The 18,873-nt window shown below is 44.4% G+C and overlaps 4 protein-coding genes across 6 annotated transcripts; 2 read left to right on the top strand and 2 right to left on the bottom strand.

The window, feature by feature from the left end:
* The first annotated feature begins 711 nt into the window (after nucleotides 1–711).
* LOC112259258 lies at nucleotides 712–4,060 on the top strand. The gene is made up of 3 exons (XM_024433990.2): nucleotides 712–1,472; nucleotides 1,615–1,855; nucleotides 2,258–4,060. The coding sequence occupies exons 1-3, from the start codon at nucleotides 1,161–1,163 to the stop codon at nucleotides 2,977–2,979; spliced, it is 1,275 nt and encodes a 424-aa protein (XP_024289758.1). The 5' UTR covers nucleotides 712–1,160; the 3' UTR covers nucleotides 2,980–4,060.
* Nucleotides 2,982–4,488, bottom strand: LOC112259257. Its single transcript, XM_024433989.2, has 2 exons — nucleotides 4,234–4,488; nucleotides 2,982–3,983 (listed from the first exon to the last, which is right to left on the bottom strand). The coding sequence occupies exons 1-2, from the start codon at nucleotides 4,322–4,324 to the stop codon at nucleotides 3,382–3,384; spliced, it is 693 nt and encodes a 230-aa protein (XP_024289757.1). The 5' UTR covers nucleotides 4,325–4,488; the 3' UTR covers nucleotides 2,982–3,381.
* A 251-nt stretch (nucleotides 4,489–4,739) lies between these two features.
* armc5 (armadillo repeat containing 5) lies at nucleotides 4,740–14,508 on the top strand. 3 transcript variants are annotated; one of them, XM_024433695.2, is made up of 8 exons: nucleotides 4,740–5,045; nucleotides 5,281–5,746; nucleotides 5,878–5,908; nucleotides 5,996–6,106; nucleotides 10,075–10,969; nucleotides 11,076–12,010; nucleotides 12,111–12,243; nucleotides 12,337–14,508. In XM_024433695.2, exons 2-8 carry the CDS (start codon nucleotides 5,339–5,341, stop codon nucleotides 13,826–13,828), a joined length of 4,005 nt encoding a protein of 1,334 aa, XP_024289463.2. In that variant the 5' UTR covers nucleotides 4,740–5,045; nucleotides 5,281–5,338; the 3' UTR covers nucleotides 13,829–14,508. The 3 variants fall into 3 exon arrangements, with proteins under 3 accessions (XP_024289463.2, XP_024289464.2, XP_024289465.2); XM_024433696.2 differs by having other exon boundaries at nucleotides 4,740–5,070; XM_024433697.2 differs by lacking the exons at nucleotides 4,740–5,045; nucleotides 5,878–5,908 and having other exon boundaries at nucleotides 5,613–5,746.
* Nucleotides 14,509–14,851: 343 nt separating this feature from the next.
* On the bottom strand, nucleotides 14,852–16,739 carry LOC112259030 (cytochrome c oxidase subunit 6A, mitochondrial). Its single transcript, XM_024433795.2, has 4 exons — nucleotides 16,586–16,739; nucleotides 15,836–15,913; nucleotides 15,284–15,426; nucleotides 14,852–15,127 (listed from the first exon to the last, which is right to left on the bottom strand). Exons 2-4 carry the CDS (start codon nucleotides 15,909–15,911, stop codon nucleotides 15,038–15,040), a joined length of 309 nt encoding a protein of 102 aa, XP_024289563.1. The 5' UTR covers nucleotides 15,912–15,913; nucleotides 16,586–16,739; the 3' UTR covers nucleotides 14,852–15,037.
* Between the last annotated feature and the right edge of the window lie 2,134 nt (nucleotides 16,740–18,873).

Genomic DNA, 18,873 nt, shown 5'->3' with positions numbered 1-18,873 from the left:
GCAGTTGAGTTGAGTTTATTTTAATTATTTGTGCTGATACAGCCAAAACAGTAGGTGGCAGCATGCACCTATAGCATTTTTCTTCGTACCCACTGGTGTCAAGTACTTAAGTAAAAATACTTGAAAGTACTACTTAAGTCGTTTTTGGGGGGGTATCTGTACTTTACTATTTATATTTTGGCAACTTTTACTTTGCTACATTCCTAAATCAAAATAATGTACTTTTTACTCCATACATTTTCCCTGACACCCAAAAGTACTCTACATTTTGTAGGGAAAATGGTCCAATTCACACACTTATCAAGGGAACATCCCTGGTCATTCCTACGGCCTCTGATCTGGCAGACTCACTAAACACAAATGATTCGTTTGTAAATTGTGTGTTGCAGTGTGCCCCTGACTATCTGCCAATAAAAATCGTGTCATCTGGTTTTGTTAATATAAGTAAGTTTAAATAATTGATACTTGTACATATGATACTTAAGTACATTTTAGCAATTCCATTTACTTTTGATACTTAAGTATATTTAAAACCAAATACTTTTGTAGTATTTTACTGGGTGACTTTTAGTCATTTTCTATTAAGATATATTTACTTTTACTTAAGTATGACAATTTAGTACTTTTCCACCACCGCAATAGTTCGTGCTGCAATAATATCGAAGACGACCCCGTACAGTAGATGGCGGCAATACACCAATAGGTGTAGTCTGCCATAAAACTTTAAAGAAGAAGATTATATTTTTGTTTTTAGCAGGATGGATGAGAGCTAGCTAGCTAGACAGAACAAATATTTAGCTATCTTATTTATTTGCAACTCAGCTGTCGGGTATCTAACTAGCAATCTACACAATAACTGAGGACATAGTGGATTAGCAAGCTAGTTAGATATAACGTAATTTACTAAATTAGCTAGTTTATAGTTACCAGTATCTGTGATAATAAGTTACACTGTATTATACATTTTAGATCGCTAGCTAGCCTGTAATTTAGTGTGTTGGCAGACCAAGTTCTGAACAATCATGGCATTATCCATAAACTATTTAAAGGAGTGAATCAGCAAAACAAATAAAATAATAAATACGATATTCAGGATAACGTTACCGTTTCGGTGGTCCTCTATCAAACTTTTTCCACTGCGCTCAGCACCACGCACACGCATGGATAATAATTATGTTGAGTCGGCTGGTCGAGCTGTGCTCGAAATGATGCAGCGTGAATGGGAGCCTCTTTCTCAAGACGAACTGGAGCAACGATTGGACCGAACAGTGGAAGAAATTCTGGAAGCTGACCTCCTAGCAAAGGTTCAGGACCAGCCTGGACCAATCTACCTACAACTGTCTCAGCTGGTGGAAGAACCTCAACAGCAAAACCAAATTCGGTCAACAACAGAACTTACAACACTTTCTCATGTAGAAGAGGAGTCTGAATCTCAACAGTTAACTGATGCTGAGGAAAACGCTGCAGTTCAGGTAGCCTTCAGTAGGCCTACTTTTCTTCATTGTTGTGGCTTGATCTATTTTTCCATCCCCACACTAATGCAGATTTGAGATGACACCATTTGGTTCATTTGCTGTGCACAGATCTGATTTATGTTTTATTTTAATCTCTCAGTACATTACAGATCTCCTCCAGAATTCAAACTCAAGATACAATCAGAGCCGTATGGCAGGACGTGCCCGCTTATCCCTGTCCCACACTGTTCTCCTGTCCCTCACCCTCCTCTCCAAGCGCCTCAGCTATCGCTCTGTGTCTACCAGTTTCCGCCTGGAAAAAGGAAATATTCATAGGATCTTCTTTTCCTTTTGTGAGCGTGTGAACACACTTGAGGACCAACAAATTAGATGGCCGACTGGTATGTTGACTGCTGTTCAGTGTGGATCAATTCAAAGTGTTATACAAACTTTTTCAGCAGGGACCCCATTTTATCCGCCAGTATTTCTGGGGACCCCATTTCCCCCCCAATAATTTCTTGCCACCCCAAATCGGATGACACAACCTTAAAATCAGTAAATTTAGATTTTTACATCAACAAATAACCTTCAATTAATTGCATTAACTTCAAACTGAAAAGGCATCAATACATTTACTCAAGAAATGTTTTCCAATTATCTTTCTCAAAAATTTTTGTATATTGTCCCATACATTTTTTTTGTGTGTGGGGGGCGACCTCACTACAGCCCCCCCCGTAGAATATCACTGAATTACAATATCCTGACAAACACCTGTGTTTTTTTCTGGTCCTTCTCTCCTCCAGGCATTGAGGCTGTTGAAAACCTCTCCCCCCTCTCCAGCCTGCTGGGGAAAGCCAAGGGCTTAGAAGAGAAGGGCGTCCCCAGGGTCTTGGGAGTCTTGGGGCACACCCGCATCCCCATCCGCCTGCCCATTGGCAAACAGGATGTGGAGAGCATGGTGCCAGAGGTAAAGAGGATGAAGAAGGAGGCCCATCCCGACTCCTGGCTGAACCTGGAGCTGGTGTGTAACCATACAGGCAGGTTGATACACTGCAGAATCAGCAAGGGTTCAGACCTGGATAGAGCCAGTGCTCTGAGGGACAAACTCAAACAGCTTCCTGAGATGATGCCCCCGGGGACCTGCCTAGTGGCTCGAGTTGGATATCCAGCCTCTGCCCAGATATTGACCCCGTATGTAGTGGGTCGTGGCCCCAGGGGAAATCTTTACAATAGGTCCCTGGAAGCCCATTTTTACCTCCTGGACCAGGCTGTGGCTGACCTGAAAGCCAGATTTGAAAGGCTCAGGTATTTGGACATGGGGAACTATGAAAGAGCCAAAGCAGTTGTCCTTACTGCTTGCATACTCCACAATGTATTTCTGGACATGGGGAAAGTGGTCAACGGACAGGTTGAGAGGGAGGCAGGGACACAGGAGGGAGAGGGGGAGTGTGATGAGGAGGGTATGAGGAGAAGGGAAGCCATCGCAGATTTGCTGTACAAAGAGTTGGATTCTGGAAGTACATAAAGTGATTTATCATTTTTGTGTTTGTATTGAGATAATAAAATATACAATATAAATGCTGTTAAAAGGAAGAGTATCACAGCAATGTCTTGTATTTTATACATATGTAGGATTATTTGTATCCTATGGCAGATCTATGTACAATATGCTCTGTGTAGCCTTCTTCTCATTCACAGGTATTACAGGGAATTCCTGCAGTGAACTCCTTTGTCAAATGGTGTTATTACAGCATAATAAAAACATATACAATGACATCATGACAACACAAAGTAGCTGAATGGTTGAACGCTTAAGAAACATTTGCATGATGCAGTCTTTCATTCTATGCACAAGCTTCTATATATTACACAAAATCCAAAAGTTTTTAGTTCAGTGAGAACTCCTTTCCTCGGGTGTGCTGTACTGCTACTCTGGCAGCTGGAAACTGTTGTTTTGACTGTGAGACAAACTGGAGATTGCACGGGCTAGATTATTGATGGCCTCTATCTTCCTCTCCTCCAGGGCCTTCTGCTGGGCCCACATGTTCATCTTCCTCTCCTGCAGCTCCATGTACAGCTGCAGGACATCCTGGGGGGGCCTGGAAGCAAAGGGGGCAGCTGTCATGGAGGGTGTAGGAAGGATGGGGGTAAACCGCTTGCTGGCAATAGCCTTGCCCAGCTTGGTCCCGTTGAGTTTGGACCTGCGCTGTGCCTCGATCTCCTCCCGACTCTTCCCCAGGACCTCATGCATGGCCTTGAAGAACTCCCAGTGGACACTCTGGGCCCCCAGTCTCTTGGACCTCTCAGCGTTTTTCCTGTATGTGGCTAACATGTTACGCCACTTCAGATCACACTCATAGGCCTTGACTGTGACATCTGTGCTCCCAACTGCTCTTAGCTTGGCAGTCACTCTCTCAGCCACTGTCTCCCACAGTTTCTTTTTCTTGCACACTGGCTGGTCAAAATCCTGGTCCATTTCGAGGCGGGTTTGGACAAGTTGCCATGTGGCTTGTAAAGTCCATACAAACTCTGGAGAAGGGAAGTTTATAAATGTGTATATATAAAAACAATGAGATACAAATAAATGACATGTTTTGTTAAATGTTTATTAATTTGTCATGTGTTTTCCTCGTAGCCCGTGTGTTTACAGAAACGTGCCCTATTGAGAAACTTTGAGAGCCAATTCAAATTATTCTGATAAATATCAGTGATAAACCACAAACTCATCGAGCTCCTCGCAAATAACGATGAATGCAATCTGCTGACAAGTTGCACTGACCTGCTTTCGATTTATCTGGAGCCAAACTGGACGCCGTTGGAGTTTCATCTACTTCAATACTCTCTGTTACAACCGTCTCAATAATATCCATTGTGTTACTCAGTGACAATAAAATTTGTTTGAAGTAGGATATGACAAGCAATTCAAACCAATAATTTAACAACTGCTATGGCATGCGATTATTTTTTCCCCCGCATCAACTAAAACGATGAATATAACAACACCCCATACTTGTTTCCAGCACCCCCCAGTGAGCGTAGCCATTGCATCGTAGAGCAATATGGAAAATGTAGTTTTTACAGTTCTAACGAAACAAGGTTTATTTAGCTTACTTAACAACAATCACCGGTTGCTATAGATATGGCTTGAAACGAGGAGTTATTTATGAATGTTTTGGGAAATGCTATTTTTCATAGAGAAATATTTCTTAATTCTGATAGTTGTAAAACAGCTGAGACTACAAGGCCCATGATTAAATAGAACGACCCACCCCTTTACACATCCCTCCCCCCTTTTCGTGGCGCCTCCTGTTTATCGTCCAGCTAAAAGATGGCGTTAGCGGCTAGCTAAAACGATTATTCTTCGTTTGATTGAATTAATTATGTCGGTGGGAATAATTAGTCATTGCAAATACTTTATCACTCTTGAGATGGGACTTAAAAACATAGATTACAGCACTTGTGTTCGCACAATAACGCACCGTGATTGTTTGTTGGGCCTTCTCGCATACAGAGGCCTGTTTTTTTAGGGAGTGGACGAGAGGTTTACAAACTTCAACTCCCAGCAGCATTGCTAAGAAGTGGGGTCAAAGGGTAATTTCTTCCACTTGTCATGCTGGTATTTGTAGCATTTTTGTTATTTTCCAGAATTTTTTGACAAACTTTGGAAATTGATTAAGATGAAAATACACTAGAGGAGATCATTTGTTAACCATGTTTAATACTGTATAACTTTGATGTAGCCTAAGAAAATGTAAAAGTAAAATGCACAAAAATAATGATCCACATTTCTGCCCCTCCTCCCCCTGTCATCACTTTCTGTCTAAAGTGACTTGTTAGTGAGGATAAGCAGAAGAGCAGGTGGGTTGGAGACAATTAGTGGCATCATGGCGTCAAAGCCAGTGCCAGGGATCCAGAAACATGGGACATGGGCAGGCAACCCCAGAGAAGTGTCCTCAGCCTCCCCAGAGACCTCTCTGACCTGGTGCCTGTCACAGCTCTCTAAACCTGGGAGAGCAGCAGCCGAGGACCACAAGCCAGGCACTGCAGGGCCGGACACCAGTGGACACAGACAGCTGGACAAGAGGGTCAAAGCTGGGCAGTGGCGAGCACTGGTGGCCATCCGCACACAGCACATTAAAGGAGGAAGCAGTGGGATAGCTCGATTCCGAGGCCAGGGTGGACTGCGCACTCTCCTGGACCTGCTAAAGCACCCTGAGTGTTCCAGGAAGACTCTGGACCTGGCTCTCAGCATCCTGGCTAACTGCTGCACTGAGAGACAGACACGAGTTGAGGTGAGACAGAAGGGTGTAGGACAAATCAGGGCTGCTACACATTTACATTGATTGAATATGAATGTTTAGTATGAAAAGTTGGACAGTGGTGACTTACATTATGACATTGAATGTTTTTCTCCCCTCTAAAGGTTAGGAAGCTTGATGGAATATCTATTGTGGGCAAGTGACTATCACAATAAGTTTAAATCATTCATTTCACATGATGGTGAGAATTTCAGAAATGTAAGTTTGTTCTTCCTTTCTTAGTGGGTATTTTGAAGAAGAATGTAGCCATGGAGACGATTCAGAACAGAGCAGCCCGGGCCTTGGGGAACTTGGCCATGGACCCAGAGAGTTCCACACTTATCCACTCTGCCGGTAAGTTTTTTTAAAAATGTAATAATGATTTTGGCTGCCTGTGTCTGTCTGTATATCACTTTCTGATTAGTATTTTTGTTTTGTAGTACAGTACCAGTCAAAAGTTTGGAAACAGGGTTTCTCTTTATTTGTACTATTATCTACATTGTAGAATAAGAGGGAAGACATCAAACTATGTAATAAGACATATGGAATCACAGAGTTACCATAAGTGTTAAACAAATCAAAATATATTTTTTATTCTTCAAAGTAGCCGCCTTAATGACAGTTTTGCACACTCTTGGCATTCTCTCAACCAGCTTTACCTGTCCTGTTGATAAACAAATGATTGTCCCACTAAGCGCAAACCAGATGGGATGGTGTATTGCTGTAGAATGCTGTGGTAGCCATGGTGGTTAAGTGTGCCTTGAATTCTAAATAAATCACTGACCATGTCACCAGCAAAGCACTCCCACACCATCACACCACCTCCTCCATGCTTCACAGTGGGAACCACACATGCGGATATCATCTGTTCACCTACTTTGCGTCTCACAAAGACACGGCGGTTGGAACCAAAAATCTCACATTTGGACTCATCAGACCAAAGGACAGATTTCCACCGGCCTAATGTTTTTTTGTTTTTTTATTTCACCTTTATTTAACCAGGTAGGCTAGTTGAGAATAAGTTCTCATTTACAACTGCCACCTGGCCAAGATAAAGCATAAAAATTCAACACATACAACAACACAGAGTTACACATGGAATAAACAAAACATAGTCAATAATACAGTAGAACAAAAGAAAACAAAAAAAGTCTATATACAGTGAGTGCAAATGAGGTAAGATGAGGAAGGCAATAAGTAGGCCTTGTTGGCAAAGTAATTACAATATAGCAATTAAACACTGGAATGGTAGATGTGCAGAAGATGAATGTGCAAGTAGAGATACTGGGGTGCGAAGGAGCAAGATAAATAAATATATACTGTATGGGGATGAGGTAGGTAGATAGATGGGCAATGTACAGGTGCAGTGATCTGTGAGCTGCTCTGACAGCTAGTGCTTAAAGCTAGTTAGGGAGATCTGAGTCTCTAGCTTCAGAGATTTTTGCAGTTCGTTCCCGTCATTAGCTTCAGAGATTTTTGCAGTTCGTTCCCGTCATTGGCAGCAGAGAACTGGAAGGAAAGACGACCAAAGGAGGAATTGGCTTTGGGAGTGACCAGTGAGATATACCTGCTGGAGCGCGTGCTGCTATGGTAACCAGTGAGCTGAGATAAGGCGGGGCTTTACCTAGCAGAAACTTGTAGATAACCTGTAGCCAGTGGGTTTGGCGACGAGTATGAAGCGAGTGCCAACCAACGAGAGCGTACAGGTTGCAATGGTGGGTAATGTATGGGGCTTTGGTGACAAAACGGATGGCACTGTGATAGACTGCATCCAGTTTGTTGAGTAGAGTTTTGGAGGCTATTTTATAGATGACATCACCGAAGTCGAGGATCGGTAGGATGGTCAGTTTTACGAGGGTATGTTTGGCAGCATGAGTGAAGGATGCTTTGTTGCGATATAGGAAGCCAATTCTAGATTTAATTTTGGATTGGAGATGCTTAATGTGAGTCTGGAAGGAGAGTTTACAGTCTAACCAGACACCTAGGTATTTGTAGTTGTCCACGTATTCCAAGTCAGAGCCGTTCAGAGTAGTGATGCTGGACGGGCGAGTAGGTGCGGGCAGTGACCGGTTGAATAGCATGCATTTAGTTTTACTTGCGTTTAAGAGCAGTTGGAGGCCACGGAAGGTGAGTTGTATGGCATTGAAGCTCGTCTGGAGGTTAGTTAACAGTGTCCAAAGAGGAGCCAGAAGTATACAGAATGGTGTCGTCTGCGTAGAGGTGTACCAGAGAATCACCAGCACCAAGAGCAGCATCATTGATGTATACAGAGAAGAGAGTCGACCCGAGGATTGAACCCTGTGGCACCCTCATAGAGACTGCCAGAGGTCCGGACAACAGGCCCTCCGATTTGACAACACTGAACTCCGCCTGAGAAGTACTTGGTAAACCAGGCGAGGCAATCATTTGAGAAACCAAGGCTGTCGAGTCTGCCAATAAGAATGTGGTGATTGACAGAGTCGAAAGCCTTGGCCAGGTCGATGAATACGGCTGCACCGTAATGTCTCTTATCGATGGCGGTTATGATGTCGTTTAGAACCTTAAGCGTGGCTGAGGTGCACCCATGACCAGCTCTGAAACCAGATTGCATAGCGGAGAAGGTACGGTGGGATTTGAAATGGTCGGTAATCTGTTTGTTAACTTGGCTTTTGAAGACCTTTCGAAGTCCATTGCTCGTGTTTCTTTGCCCAAGTCTCATCTTAGTGGCCCTTTAGTAGTGGTTTCTTTGCAGCAATTTGACCATGAAGGCCTGATTTCATGCAGTCTCCTCTGAACAGTTAATGTTGAGATGTCTTACTTGTACTCTGAAACACTTATTTGGGCTGCAATGTCTGAGGATGGTGACTCTTAACCTCTCTGGGATATGTGGGATGCTAGCGTCCCACCTGGCCAAAAGCCAGGCAAAATGCAGAGCGCCAAATTCAAATAAATTACTATAAAAATCTAACTTTCATTAAATCACACTTGTAAGATAGCAAATTAAAGCTACACTTGTGAATCCAGCCAACATGTCAGATTTCAAAAAGGCTTTTCGGCGAAAGCAAACGATGCTATTACCTGAGGATAGCACCTCCGTAAACAGAGAGAAGCATATTTCAACCCTGCAGGCGCGACACGACGCAGAAATAAAAATATAATTCATGCCTTACCTTGGATGAGCTTCTTTTGTTGGCACTCCAATATGTCCCATAAACATCACAAATGGTCCTTTTGTTCGATTAATTCCGTCAATATATATCCAAAATGTCCATTTATTTGGCGTGTTTGATCCAGAAAAACACCAGTTCCTACTTGCGCAACGTGACTACAAAATATCTCAAAAGTTACCTGTAAACTTTGCCAAAACATTTTAAACTACTTTTGTAATACAACTTTGGGTATTTTTAAAAGTAAATAATCAATAAAATTGAAGACGGGATGATCTGTGTTCAATACAGGAGGAAAACAAACTGTAGCATGCTTTCTGGTCACGCGTCTCTATCTAACAGTACACTTCAAGTGACCCTCGTTCAAGATGGCTGTACTTCTTCATTAAAGGAAAAACCTCAACCAATTTCTAAAGACTGTTGACATCCAGTGGAAGCACTAGGAACTGCAAAAAGGTCCCCTGGAAATCTGGATTCCCTGAGTCTATCCAAATCTACTAATAATATGCATATCTTATCTTCAGGGGATGAGTAGCAGGCAGTTGAATTTGGGCATTCATTTCATCCGGACGTGAAAATACTGCCCCCTGTCACCAAGAAGTTAATGAACTTATTCTCTGCAGCAGAGGTAACTCTGGATCTTCCTTTCCTGGTGGTCCTCATGAGAGCCAGTTTCATCATAGCGCTTGATGGTTTTCATGTCTTAAAGTTATATTAAAGACTGTAATTTCTCTTTGCTTATTTGAGCTGTTCTTGCCATAGGGGTAGGGGTATCTTCTGCATACACCACTAGTTTTTCACAACACAACTGATTGGCTCAAACACATTAAGAAGAAAAGAAATTCCACAAATAAACTTTAACAACGCTGTTAATTGAAATGCATTCCAGGTGACTACCTCATGAAGCTGGTTGAGAGAATGCCTTGACAGCTTTGCACACACTTGGCAAAGGGTGGCTATTTTGAAGAATCTCAAATATAACATTTATTTTGATTTGTTTAACATGTTTATGGTTACTACATGATTCCATGTGTGTTCGTTCATAGTTTTGATGTCTTCACTAATATTCTACAATATAGTAAAAATAAAGAAACCCTTGAATGAGTACTGCTACTGTATAAGTTGAACATTAGATTTTGTCCCTGAAAAATAATTGCTTTTCTGTTTTCGACACAGGTGGTGTTCCACTCCTGCTCCTCTGCGTCTCTCTTGCCTCTGCCCCATCCCCTCTCTCTGATGACCCACTGGAAGCCCCTTCCTCTAAACTAGAGTGTGCTCAGTCGGCTGCCCGTGCCCTCCTCTACCTTGCAGACACCCCCTCAAACCGCCTTTTACTGCTCACTCAGGGTACTCTGACTGCTCTCGCCCCGCTCATTGCTCCAGAGTACCCTCTGGGGCTGAGGAGAGCAGCACTCCGGACCCTCCATGAGCTCACCAGGAGCTGTGGTGTAGAGTGTGCTAGAGAGGTGTCCCGATCTGGGGTTCTAGCTCAGCTAGGTGTCATGGCTTCGGGAGAGGCCGCTAAACCTTTTGAGGAGCTTGCGTTGAAAACGCTGGCCAACATGTGCACTCAAGGCTGCTTACGTCCTCTGGTAGGTTCCCTGGGGGTAATTCAGAAGTTTACGGAGGAGGTCAAGAAGGACGGCCTGAAGTCTGGAGTGTTCCTCAAGGCTCTCTGCTTATGCTGCAAAGAGGCAGTGAACCGGGCCAAAGTGAAGGAGAGTGGCGGTCTGGAGGTGTTGATTGGCTTCCTTGGTGTCCATCGGAGCCACCCCCTCGATCGATTGGTAATTCTGGCTTGTGTTGACTTTGTCTATGACGAAGCTGCCCTGGAACAGTTACAAGAATTGGGAATAGTCCCCCTGCTAGTTGCCCGGTTAGTGGAGCTGGCTAAAGGTGAGGAGCCATCTGCTGGGAAGATGGATGTGAGCCTCACCTCTACCATGTTTGCGTCAGAGCTGCTGTCTACGTCATGTTTCGACTCATTTGACTTCCCTCCCCCAGAGGGGAACAGGAAAGAGGAGATGGGGAAGGAGCATGTCCTTGGGTCATCCAGCTTTCTTAGCCTGAGGTGAGTGAACAGACTCACCTTTGCCCCCCTTTGAGTTTGTGCACCTGTGATTTATTTGAGTTTTGTAAAGATGGTTATCTGACCTGTCCTATTCCTGCTCCTCCAGGTCCTGGTTGGTGTCTGAAGGGTTGATCTCCTCTGAGGGGGATCTTCTTGACTCTCCTGGAGGCACGGAGGGAGATTGGGGGAGTCTTCATATCCCCTCTTCTTCTCCCCAAACCTCTTCCACTGACTGTCATTCCCCTTTAAAATGCTTATCTCCTACCAGCTCACTACCTTCCTCCACTCCCTTATCCGCACCCAAATCTCTGAGTCAATCCACCCCCTCTACCTCAATGAGTTCTCCAGCTCAGGTCCACATGTCATCTCCCTCAAAAACCGCTGATCTGCCTCCCTGTGTCCCTTTGCCCTCCTCTACCTCCACCCCCCGAGCCCAGCCCGGCTCCTCTACCTCCACCCCCCGAGCCCAGCCCGGCTCCTCTACCTCCACCCCCGAGCCCAGCCCGGCTCCTCTACCTCCACCCCGAGTCCAGCCCAGCTCCTCTACCTCTTCTCTCCCTTCCCCCACTATTCCACCCCTCACTTCCGTCTCCCCATCCAAGTTTTCCTCCCCTCCACGGAAAAGGCCACGTGTCCCCTCAACTACCCGCTCCAGTGTGGTGCCCCTCGACACCCCTCCCACAGTGTCCCGACCCCAGGCCTATCACCACCCCTACCACCCTGAGCCTTGGGCCCCAGAGTCTCCCATCCTGCTGCTGCTCTCACGCTTCTCTCACGCCACGGACCCCAGCGCTGCTCTGATCAACTCAGGCATCATCTCTGGCCTACTGTTCTACCTCAGCCAGCATCAGGACCCCAGCGGCAGGTGCTTCCGCATGCTGTGCCGGCTGAGCTGCAACCCCAACTGTCTGCAGGCGCTGGTCAGGACTGGCTCAGTGGCTCTGATCCGCCACCACCTGGTCCAGAGAGGGAGTGACCCTGAGAGTTGGGGAGCTGGAGAGAGGCAGACTGATAGGGTCAAGTCCAAAGTGAAACAGCTTGGTAAGTTTAATTGATGTACTTGATCATAAAGTTTGGTTTTTAGTTTGTAATGGTGCTGCTGTAACGTTTTGGGTATAATTTATTTTGCATATGTCTTTAGGTCTTGCTCTGCTTAGTAATCTACGTGTTCAGTGTGAGTCTGGATTTGGTTCTGGAGTCCTGAGCCATGTGATGCTGTCAGGCTCAGAGTCAGACAAGCTGAACTGTGCTCTGTCTCTACCACTAGTAAATGGGTAAGTCAAATTGTCTTGTGTGAAATGGCACTGGTGGAATGTTATGAAATGTATACCAATTGTAATCTGACATCAATTTGTGTTCCCTAACAGTAACAAGGTTCTCTTGAAGAAACTTCTTCTAGACAACGGTGGTCTACTCTTGGCTCTGGAGCCCCTTGGATGTAATGAGGACGAGGAAGAGGAAGACCATCACACCAGTGAATGCCGACGACTCCTCTCAGATTGTCTCAACTCACCGCAACATGTCTCTGCCCCCCAGCTCCACTCTCTGTATTTCTCCCTGCTGATTGGATGCCTCTCTAGTCTAATGGGTTGCCCCAAAACAGTACTGGCTAAAAGAAGGTGCAGGGTACTCAGTCCTATCAAACCCCTGTCAGTCTCACAAACCGGTAAAGCTTCACCCCCCCCCTTAAAAAAGCCTCGTCTGGTCAATATCTGTCCTTACAATGACTCAACCTTTGACCTCCTCTTCCTGCTGGATGATGGGAGCCAGGTGTCAGCCAATAGGGAAGCAGTGGCTGGGTCGGAGGGAACTGAGGTGGTGGGGTCAGAGTATTTCAGGGCCCTGTTGAGGGGGGGCTTTGGAGAGGCACAAGGGAGAACTGGGAAGGCCATCCCCATCAGGGATGTGAGCCAAGGCATGCTGCTACCTGTACTGCACTATCTGCATGGCTGTCGCCTGAACAAGGACGGAGAGACTGCAGAGGAACAGGGGGATGAGACGGAGAGAGAAGGCAGAGGAGAGTGTCAGATTTTGGGATCCTTGGCCTCTGAGGGGCTGGGTGTCTGGCGAGACGGGGCAGAAGAACCCTCACCAGAGGCGCAGGGCTTCCAGAAGACCCCCCTAGCTGAGACGATGATGGGGGCCTGTAGGTTTTTGGTGACAGAGTTGCAGAGGGAGGTGGAGGATCTGTGTGTGTCTTTGCTGTCCTGCTCTGCCAAGAATGCTGGTCGAATTGCAGATGTTGGCAAAAAGCCTCCATCTAACATGGACCAATATGGATCAGAGGGAGAGTCTGCTGACGAGAGCCTGGCAAACCGCACATCTGGACTAGAGTTGAGTGGTTCTGAGGCCCAGACAGACTCCTTGGCCCCCACAGTGACGGCAGGCCAGGCTGAGTCACTACATGGCTCTGAACTCCAACCCTGTCAGCAGACAGAGGGTAGACGGCACTCTGCCCCTGGACCAGGCCAGAAGGGCATTAGTGCACCAAAGACAACCTCAGGACTGGAGACTTGTGTCAATCCGCTGAAATCAAGTTCTGCCTCAAAGTGCTGCAAAAGACGTTCTAAACTGCGGAGTGTTTCAAACACACAGAAGGTTGCGGATTCTGTACAGGACTCTAAAGTTGGTCCTGGTAGATGGACCCTCCTACCACAGGTGTATTGGTTTTCCCAACGGTACAGCTATCCTGGACTGGGCAGGGCCTGCCTGTCCCTACTGCTGGGCTCTCAGGGCTTCTCTCAGCCCCGCCCTTCTTCCCTGGCTGCAGACTGCCTGCGCAGACTGGCCAGAGAGGCAGACTGTACAGAGACTCTGAAACGTGACCTAGTGAGTCTGGCCACCATGGCCCTGAGCTGAGAGGGGGAGGGCTAGGAGGAAAGAGGGGTGTTGGGTGGGGATGGAGGTGAGGGGTGGAGAGGGGAGGAGAAACAGAGGATCAAATAAAATATTAGGGATGGTATGAGATCATGTGATTGTCTCTCCAATGACACTGAAGTTAACGTTTGTCATTGTGAAAAGTCTTCACAACATGATTAGCCTTCCTTCCTTGTGAATATCTGTCTTTGTCTCACAACAAATAACCTTTATATTCCAATATTGGTGTTTACAAAGTAATTGAAGTTTGAATTATTTTCTTCAGAATATTACATTTATATTTAAAGGAGTCATGCTGCCATTTAAAGGGATGGGTTCTCAGACAGAATCATGAGGGAAATCATTTTTATCTCATGGTGCACTGTAAATGAAGTTGTATTATAATTAAAACATATTAGCATAATGTAATATGCTAAATACTTTTGTTGCATGTAACGTTAACTTTTTTTATATTTTCAGTTTGATTTTGAAATATACACAGCTGTCCTGTAAATGTCCTGTATTGACTTGGATGACTCTAATAATCAGGGTGGGACTGGGTGCCATGTTGTATATGCTGTATATAAAGTGAACTTTAGGAGTAGCTGCAAGGTGACGATAACAGATCAGCTTTCACTCGTCTCATGTGAATCAACGCTCCTCAATAAATCTGTTTAGACGTCTTTCTCTTTTGTCCTGTCTGAAAAGGCATACTGTATCTAAAGGACAAGACAGATCAACACGAATGTTGGCTATGCGCAGTAGATCACCTGCTCGGTGCTCAGACGAACAGTGATGATTCAACATGGAGAATTGTCGGGAAATGAACAGAAAATGACAGCCAATGTTCTGTGGTAAGAGCAAGGCCACACCCACTACGCACAGCCAACGTCTGTGTTGGTCTGTCTTGTCCTCAATGTATGTTTGGTGTTCGGAACTGAAATATATGTATGTTTACATACTAGTTCCATTCATCTTACACAACATCAGACAGTTGGAGGTAAACAAATGAGAAGCCACTCAGTGTGTGTGTGATACAGTAAAACTAGTATTTTTTTTATTTCTTTCTGACTGGGAGCACCACAGTCAGTAGTGTTGCTAATTGGCCCCTTGGTCAGTAGCATAATGCCAGGTTCATTAGAGCTATAGATTACAGCTATTCAGCATGTAGCAATCAGGGAAGGTGGATGATCAGCATAGAGTTAGGTTTCCTTAGTGGCGGGGGCCCTCATAGCCCTCAGGAAGAGCATTTTCGTGAGGGTTGTGGAAGAGAGAGTGGTTGCCATCACCCCAGGGCCATTTCTGAAAGAGAAAGTTGTTTTTGTCATTCAGGATAGATTGGATAAAACTAGACCTATGTTCAGAAAGACATCCCACTACTACTACCAATCCTAACATGTAGATGATGAACTGTGAGTGAAGTTAGTCTGTTGGTTATCAGAGTGCCTCCTGTATCACCTTGGTGCGGATGCGAAGGTGTGAGTAGGCCACAAACTCAGGGGGTTCATGGGAGTGCTGCTGCATCTTCATGTAGGCGTTGGCGATGCAGACGGCCACACCAGGTAGGGCCAACACAAACGACAGGATCTTCCAGGTCCTAGCTGTGGAGGTCAAACCATTTCCGCTAGATCAGACTCAACGGTTCTGTGTGACCCTGAGTTATCAAGGCTTGGGTACATCACAACACCAGCATAACTAAGTAACAGAGCAGCTCCAAAACACTGATGATCCAGTTCAGATTTCAGTGACTCATGCTTGATTCCTTGTCTCAGGCTCTGACATGCAGGACAGAAGTGCCTCAATTACAATATGATACATTTGTAAGTCACCTGACAGGCCTAAATACAGCAGAGCACAAACATTTAATGAATGTAAGAGGAAGACTGCCAACTTTCCACAAACCTCTGTTAATGTTAAACCCAGAAGCCCAACTGAACACAAAAGGTGCAGGCAGTAGAGCAGAGAGAGAATATAACACAATATGAGAAGAGTTAAGTACATTACACACACCTGATCCTCCCTCATGGCCTGCGTGTGATGCAGCAGATAATACCCTGCGGGCCGCCATCGATGCAGGAGACGCCATTCCTGTGGAGTACAGACCGACAACTCTTAAACCAATGGACAGGGGATAGAACTGGGAATTAGTTTCTATGTTTGTGTAGACAGAGAGGCATTAGGCTATGTTCAGATGTGTAGATTTATTCCTTTTAGAAAAGTGCTATTATATTTATAGGTAACTTATTACACCCTATAGACAAGATGAAATCATCCAGGTCTAGGCCCACACGTTATCCATGTTAAAAGTTTGTATTGTGGCTCCTCTACCCCAGCAACTTCACATACAGTAAGTAGGTCAAGCTAAAGCTCTCAATAAACCTTCATAGATAAGATACCTCATTAAAATGGCTCACAATACATATTAACTGACAGTAAATGTCTAACCTAGTCATTTTCAAATTAAGTCAAATACATTTTTATAAATATTGGGTTTTAAATACCTAAATGACAAGTAATGTTAAAAAACAGACAGAAGCCATGCCATAGGCCTGTTGATATTACTGGTGATCTGAAATGATACATATTGGGTTTTAAATACCTAAATGAAAAGTAAAGTTTTTAAACAGACAGAAGCCATGCCATAGGCCTGTTGATATTACTGGTGATCTGAAATGGGAAACACTTGGGAAGCAAAAATTAAACAAATACCATCAAATCTGTAAAAACGTTCTGTTCTTTATCCAAAAAAGTTTAACTCACCTTTAATTTTGTTTGTCAGTCTTTTGTCCCTTTCTCTTCCTGCACCTTTGTGTCTGTTTGTCCTTCAGCCTGTCCTGGACTGAACAGAACTGTGAGACTCCTCCCCGTTGCAACCTGTCCGTCTGCCAAGAAATATCAAGTTTATATTTGGTCAAGTGCAAAAGGCAGATCTGTGATAGAGAGGAAGGAGGAGGAATGGGATGGGTGAGAGGAAGAAGGAATGGGATGGGTGTTTGACATGGTCTGTTGTGTTTTTGTCTCTTTGTAAACTGCACATGAGATTTCCTGCTGTGTAAGTGCTAGGCACTTTTGCACTTGACCAAATATAAACTTGATATGCTAGGAATTTACACTAAAACCTGCTAAAATTAAGATCCTACTAATAGTAGTAGGTCCCAGTTTTGTTCAATCTAATTCTGCGCATGACCACATCCACGTGAGATTGATAGATTACCATGAATGACATCACATGTTGATCAGATGGCGGGAAAGGGTCTGAAGTGGGAAAATAGCGTCTGATGAAGCTATAGATGGTCTGTATTTCCTTTATGTTGTGTTTAAGAGTTCACAAGAAGGCTTATGTGTCAAGCAATTCTGCACGCCTAATTTCATAGGGTTGGCATTTGTAGATAAATGTATTTTCATCAACTATACTTCAGTTACATAGAGAATGGGCCGTGTACAATCGGAAGTTGTGAATATGACTGATAGATTTGTCTGCTAATCATGGGGCAGCTGACCTGTCCTTTTCATTTGCTGAAGTCTGACTTGAATCTGGTCCAGCTGGAACTTGTACAAGTTCAGGAATAGCTCCCACTGTGTGTCACAGGGTAACAGTATGCCCTGATCTGTGGTTAGTCAGTGGCAGTCACAGTGCAGCACCCATACCTCTTCCTAGACAGTGAGCGTTCTATACCTACAGACTGCAGCCTGAACTTTGTATTGCTTAATGTTGAGCTATCTCTCTCATAGTTGGGCGGGACGTGTGTGTGTGTGTGTGTGTGTGTGTGTGTGTGTGTGTGTGTGCGCGTGCATGCATGTCAGATAATAGTGTCCGTGGTGTAGGCCTATCTTATTGAAGCTGACAGAACCATAGGTTTAATGCTGCACATTTGGGTTTGAAATTAAATACTTAATATTGACATTCAAAGACGAGATAGCAAATAGGTCTAGAAGTGTAGTATTACTTCACTATAGATAATTAGCATATCAGAACAGTAGCGGTTCGTGGGTAAGAAAAGCCATATTACAACCTATGTGTTGTGATAATTGCGTTGTTTGCTCTATGACCTGTTAGTTCATGTGCCTTGCGGCCGTGATATATAGACCTAAAGACTGAGACAATAAGAGGACAAAGTGGCAGAATAAATTCAACTACAGCTTTGTTTCATCGCAAAAGCGACAAGCAACATCTGTCCAGTGAAGTCCACAAAGCATATTGCATGTAACAAACAGTTACATGACCTACAGCAGGGTCAAGCAAGTTAATGTTTCCAACATTTTCGGACCACTAAACAACTATGGATTTAGAAGCACTGTGAGTTACCGCAAGTCGCAAAGGAAACAGGAGCTCCACTATTCACACCAAATCCAAGTTGGCTTCCCTTTACACTTTTTTTGGTGCGCCAGGAACATTCACAGTTGAGCTCACTCAGTTTAGCTCAACGCTGTTTGGCTATTATTTTATACTTGTTTCATCATGGGAGAACAAATGCTCGCTGGCTTCCTTTGCATTCAATGCTACAGGTGGCTACAATGTCATACTCTTTTGGAACTACACATATAGTGACAGAGGAGCGCTGTTTCACTTGTTCGGATGCTTTCTCTGGTGAGATACAGTACAGTTGTGCCCAAAAGTTTTGAGAACGACACAAATATTAATTTTCTCAAAGTTTGCTGCCTCAGTGTCTTTAGATATTTTTGTCAGATGTTACTATGGAATACTGAATTATCATTACAAGCATTTCATACGTGTCAAAGGATTTTATTGACAATTACATGAAGTTGATGCAAAGAGTCAATATTTGCAGTGTTGACCCTTCTTTTTCAAGACCTCTGCAATCCGCCCTGGCATGCTGTCAATTAACTTCTGGGCCACATCCTGACTGATGGCAGCCCATTCTTGCATAATCAATGCTTGGAGTTTGTCAGAATTTTGGGGGTTTTGTTTGTCACCTGCCTCTTGAGGATTGACCATAAATTCTCAATGCGATTAAGGTCTGGGGAGTTTCCTGGTCATGGATCCAAAATATCGATGTTTTGTTCCCCAAGCCACTTAGTTATCACTT

This window comes from Oncorhynchus tshawytscha, linkage group LG09, assembly GCF_018296145.1.
Source record: "Oncorhynchus tshawytscha isolate Ot180627B linkage group LG09, Otsh_v2.0, whole genome shotgun sequence".
In the NCBI taxonomy this organism is placed as follows: domain Eukaryota; kingdom Metazoa; phylum Chordata; class Actinopteri; order Salmoniformes; family Salmonidae; genus Oncorhynchus; species Oncorhynchus tshawytscha.
This window is presented reverse-complemented; position numbering and strand designations above follow the sequence as displayed.

Coding starts and splice junctions, on each gene's coding strand:
- LOC112259258 (XM_024433990.2), top strand. CDS start 1,161: ATGGATAATAATTATGTTGAGTCGGCTGGTCGAGCTGTGCTCGAAATG. Junction 1,473..1,614: donor AGGAAAACGCTGCAGTTCAG/GTAGCCTTCAGT, acceptor TTAATCTCTCAG/TACATTACAGATCTCCTCCA. Junction 1,856..2,257: donor ACAAATTAGATGGCCGACTG/GTATGTTGACTG, acceptor TCTCTCCTCCAG/GCATTGAGGCTGTTGAAAAC.
- LOC112259257 (XM_024433989.2), bottom strand. CDS start 4,324: ATGGATATTATTGAGACGGTTGTAACAGAGAGTATTGAAGTAGATGAA. Junction 3,984..4,233: donor TCCAGATAAATCGAAAGCAG/GTCAGTGCAACT, acceptor TCCCTTCTCCAG/AGTTTGTATGGACTTTACAA.
- armc5 (XM_024433695.2), top strand. CDS start 5,339: ATGGCGTCAAAGCCAGTGCCAGGGATCCAGAAACATGGGACATGGGCA. Junction 5,747..5,877: donor AGAGACAGACACGAGTTGAG/GTGAGACAGAAG, acceptor TCCCCTCTAAAG/GTTAGGAAGCTTGATGGAAT. Junction 12,011..12,110: donor GTCCAAAGTGAAACAGCTTG/GTAAGTTTAATT, acceptor ATATGTCTTTAG/GTCTTGCTCTGCTTAGTAAT.
- LOC112259030 (XM_024433795.2), bottom strand. CDS start 15,911: ATGGCGTCTCCTGCATCGATGGCGGCCCGCAGGGTATTATCTGCTGCA. Junction 15,427..15,835: donor AGGCCATGAGGGAGGATCAG/GTGTGTGTAATG, acceptor TGACCTCCACAG/CTAGGACCTGGAAGATCCTG. Junction 15,128..15,283: donor ACCTTCGCATCCGCACCAAG/GTGATACAGGAG, acceptor TTTCTCTTTCAG/AAATGGCCCTGGGGTGATGG.